Source organism: Eimeria mitis, genomic scaffold, assembly GCF_000499745.2.
Source record: "Eimeria mitis Houghton genomic scaffold, Emh_scaff5058, whole genome shotgun sequence".
NCBI lineage: Eukaryota > Apicomplexa > Conoidasida > Eucoccidiorida > Eimeriidae > Eimeria > Eimeria mitis.
Genome location: NW_024015471.1, coordinates 1 through 3,991, shown reverse-complemented (window position 1 = coordinate 3,991; position 3,991 = coordinate 1). Strand labels below are relative to the sequence as shown.

The 3,991-nt window shown below is 55.1% G+C and overlaps 2 protein-coding genes across 2 annotated transcripts; both read right to left on the bottom strand.

The window, feature by feature from the left end:
* Nucleotides 1-1,583: 1,583 nt before the first annotated feature.
* Nucleotides 1,584-2,709, bottom strand: EMH_0079510 (Polyprotein, related; the record flags this gene model as incomplete). The annotated part of the gene is made up of 3 exons (XM_038022776.1): nucleotides 1,584-1,921; nucleotides 2,103-2,232; nucleotides 2,395-2,709. The coding sequence occupies 3 exons, from the start codon at nucleotides 2,707-2,709 to the stop codon at nucleotides 1,584-1,586; spliced, it is 783 nt and encodes a 260-aa protein (XP_037878630.1).
* A 608-nt stretch (nucleotides 2,710-3,317) lies between these two features.
* On the bottom strand, nucleotides 3,318-3,803 carry EMH_0079500 (uncharacterized protein; the record flags this gene model as incomplete). Its single annotated transcript, XM_038022775.1, has 1 exon — nucleotides 3,318-3,803. One exon carries the CDS (start codon nucleotides 3,801-3,803, stop codon nucleotides 3,318-3,320), a length of 486 nt encoding a protein of 161 aa, XP_037878629.1.
* Nucleotides 3,804-3,991: the final 188 nt, after the last annotated feature.

Sequence of the window (3,991 nt, the reverse complement as noted above, 5' to 3'; positions counted from 1 at the left end):
GTAGCCTTTCACCGGAGCCCCTCCGCTAAGGTGTACATGTACCGAGTTCGGCATCCCGTGGTAACTTCCACCAGCCGATACAAAAGCTATAGAGGGCTCCACACCCTGAAATAAAGCCGTTGCTTTCTCTTGCTGCTGCTGCAGCAGCAGCAACAGCAGAAGTGCCCCAGCGCTTAAGCAGATTCCCCCAGGCCTCCCGAGCAGCCAGAGATGGTAAAATTATGCATCTGGTTTTTGTGCGGCGTAAGAACCTGGTGGGATAAAACAATGACTCAAATAAAACCATAAAACAATACCTCAAATAAAACCGGCGGGAGCACTGCCTGCTAACTGCTGCAGCAGTGGGCTCTGCTTCGGCTGCGAACCCTTTTGTACTTCTGCAGCTTCTGATGCAACCTTTGTTGCTACTGCTGCTGTTGCCGGAACGGCGGGAGTGGGAATCTCCTGAAGTGACGGAGGGGTAAGAGGAAGGGACTCCGAGGCAAAAAGGCCCCGCCGTGTAGTGGCCTGAAATAATGCGGTACTTATAAAGAAGTATACAGAGGACGTAAAACAAAAGAATCCGAATAGATGCTCAGAAGGGACCGAAGAGACAGAGAGGTGAGGGGGACAACCACTGGCGAGGCACCAGAGAAGAAAACGGAAGCTCGGGAAAGGATAAATTGAGGAGCTAGGCCACTGCAAATACTACAATGAGTGCAGAATATTCGGAAATAAACAAAAAAGAAATGGATGGAATAGAAAAGTGGCGAAGCAGCAGATTGTGCTACACGCCGTATGGTTGCCGGGAACGGATTCCCCTGCTGCGTGAAGCAGCAACTCGCGTAACGAACAAACGAAGATGGTAACACCTGCACCAGGATCTGCAATATTAATAAAGCCACAGCAGCAAACATTCAAACTAAACAGGTAAAATGCTCTACAGGCAACAACATGGAGCTTTCATGTGTCAAGACGCAATCGCTCACCGGCTAAAATGACCCCCGAGGCTCTTCTCGGCGGCAGAAAACAGCCACCTAAGCGCTTGATGCTAAGCACAAAAATATATATGTAATTTAAAATACAGCAAATAAACAAAAGACAGACGGGGAAAACAAAGTCCCCACAGGTACCATATGACCGGCGGTGCGTGGGATGGCATGGTATACCAACCGGACCACTGTAATACACTGCCGTGACACCCACCGCTGACACGGCCTATGCCTAGCTGCCATATAACGCAACGGGAAGCTGGTATGCGAACTATCAGGAGGGAGTAACGTTGAGAATAATTATAGTGGGCAAATATTAGAAGGAAAATTGGTTGATTGGGATACTAAAACCTCTGACCGTGACCGATCACCCTCCCTCAAGGGTGGTCGGTCACTAGACCGTAGAACCGCAAGGGGGGTCTGCGTATGGGTCGCGGCGTCCTTGCCGTCCCTCTTACTTACGGCTTCGCCTCCGGAGGGAAGGCGGGTTCCCTATTCTATCAATTTGCCTACAGTTGACTGTCACTGTTCTCACTTTTACGTACAATTAGAGGCTTTCCGTCATTGTTTGCCCACTGACCGTCTCCGAGTCAGCATTGTAGTGCCAGTGCACTACAACCTCCCTCCGCGGTCGGAAATTTCTCGCCATCGGTCGGAAAACTCTCGTCTTCTCTTGAACTCCCTCACGTCCTCTCCCGAGGAGTCTTCGCTACGTTCTCCCTTTGCCTTCCGTACTCCTGGTTCTCCGTAATCCCGATCCTCCTTTCCCCAGCATTCGTGCCTCCCGATTCCGCCCCTGAGCTTCTCCGTCGCTTGCTGATGTTTGGAGTCTATTCTGCGGTTTCGGGATGGCATGAGGCGTAGGTGGTGCGACTGCCGATGGGCAGCGTGCCACCGCTCCCCCGTCCTGGCGAAAGGGGGTGTGGTCGGGAGGTTGGGGGGGATCGACGCTGTCGGTGGCGGCGAAAACACTCTGCGGATCCCGCTGCGCGCCCCGTGCGCGTTTATAATAGCGGCGCCAGGCACGGAGGATGGACGGACAGTTAGTGAGGTGTGCAGCCGGTTCCCAAGTCGCGCGGTCTTCGGGAGCTCCGCGCCACTTGACGAGGTACTGAGTGTCTGGGCCCGAACCGCGCTGATTAAGGATATAGTCGACTTCGTAGGAGTCCGTTGGGACTCCATCTGGACCTTGTACCGGCAGCCAGCCGACTGCGGCCTCCTTTGCTTGCATCAGCGGATCCCTGGGACGATCTGGCACAAGCTGCGACACATGGAAAACAGTGTGACAAGAATAGGTGGGGGGGAGCGCAATACGATAGGCAACGGCACCAATGCGTTCCAGTACAGGGAAGGGTCATCGGAAGCGGGGCTCCAACTTGGTGCACTGGTTGAGGGGGGGGAGATGGCGGCTGCTGATCCAGACTTTGTCGCCGGGTGTGTAGCGGACGTCGCGGCGGTGGGCGTCCGCATATTGCTTCTGCTGCCATTTGGCTTTCAGGATATGTCTTTGTGCCCTGTCACATAACTGCTGGAAGATTTTCGTCATGGGAGGGGTGAGAGTCGGAGCCAAATTTCCCACAACATCTAAGTCCGCTGCTGTGATCGGGTTTTGCCCGATCATGATCTCAAACGGAGAGAGCTCCGTCGACGAGTGACTCGTGGCGTTGTAGGCGAGTTCTAATGCCGGTAAGAGTCGCTCCCAGTCCCTCTCGTCAGTTTGTATATACATTCGGAGCATTTGCTCCAGAGTACGGTTTACCTTTCGGTTTGACCATCTGACAGCGGATGGTAGGATGAGGACATCGCAGGTTTTATGTGGAATCGTTGGCAGAGCTGCTGCCACAGTTGGGATTGGAAGCGAGGGTCACGGTCAGAAATGAGAACGTCGGGAAAGCCATGGTAACGAATTAACCGATCCGCAAGAAGTTCGATTGTGTCTGCTGTTGTGGCTGTCTTTTTGGTAGGGATAAATGGGCCATTTTACTGAGAGAATCGACGAGGACAAGGATACAGTCGTGGCCTCGCGGGGTGAGTGGTAAGTCCGTTATAAAAATCTAGGCTGACGTGGCTCCAGCGCCTAGACGGGACGAGGAGGGGCTGGAGGAGACCCGTTTGGCGTCGAGAGATAGCCTTCGATGCCCTACACTGAACACAAGACGCGACATAAGCAGCAGCGTAGGCCCGCATACCAGGCCAATAGTAGAGCTTACTAAGAGACATGAACGTCTTGCGTTCCCCGCGATGGCCCGCCGTTACGTGGTCGTGGGGGCGGTAAAGGATGTGTGAAAGGAATTCCGGCAAAGTTGGAGGGCAGATTCGCCATAGGCCATGGATGCAGACGTGTAGTTAAGGTCGGCAGAATTTGAAGCGGTAGCGTCTGCCCTGAAGCTGTTGAGGAAATTCCACCGAGTCCTGGCGGTCTGCCGCAAGAACGATATCGCGAAAGACGAGGCAGCGGTTGTAACCCTCCTCCCAGCGTTGGGGGGTCAGGAAGTCTGATACCGTGGGCGAATCCGGAACCGGCTCTGTGTACGCGGTGACGACCGGCTGCTCCGTGCTCGGCGGGGGGGGTGGGGAGGCCGGTGGGTTGGTCGTACGGTGGTGCGTTTCCAACGTAGCCTGGGGCAGGGCTGGCACCCGAGAGGACGAGCCGGGGGATGAGTTACGTCGAACGCGCGTTCGTTGGGAGCGAAGTCCAGCAATCGCCCGGAAGTCGATACGAGGTGAATTGCCCGAGGAGGAGCGGGTGGGATAGCGGGAGGTCTGGGGCGCGGGCGCTTCTCGAGAGTGGACGAGAGGGGCTAGGGGAGGATGGGACGTCTTGAGCGCCATTGGCTGGTGCTGCGGGTGTCTGGACATGGCATCTGCGACTGTGTTGTGGGCGCCTTGGAGGTACGTTATGGTGAGGTGTGGGACGTCCGCGAGAAAGTCCAGCCACCGTGCCCTGCGACCACGCAGTGGTTTGTGCGCATTAATCTGCTGCAGGTATGTCAATGCTTGGTGATCCGTGTACGCTGTGA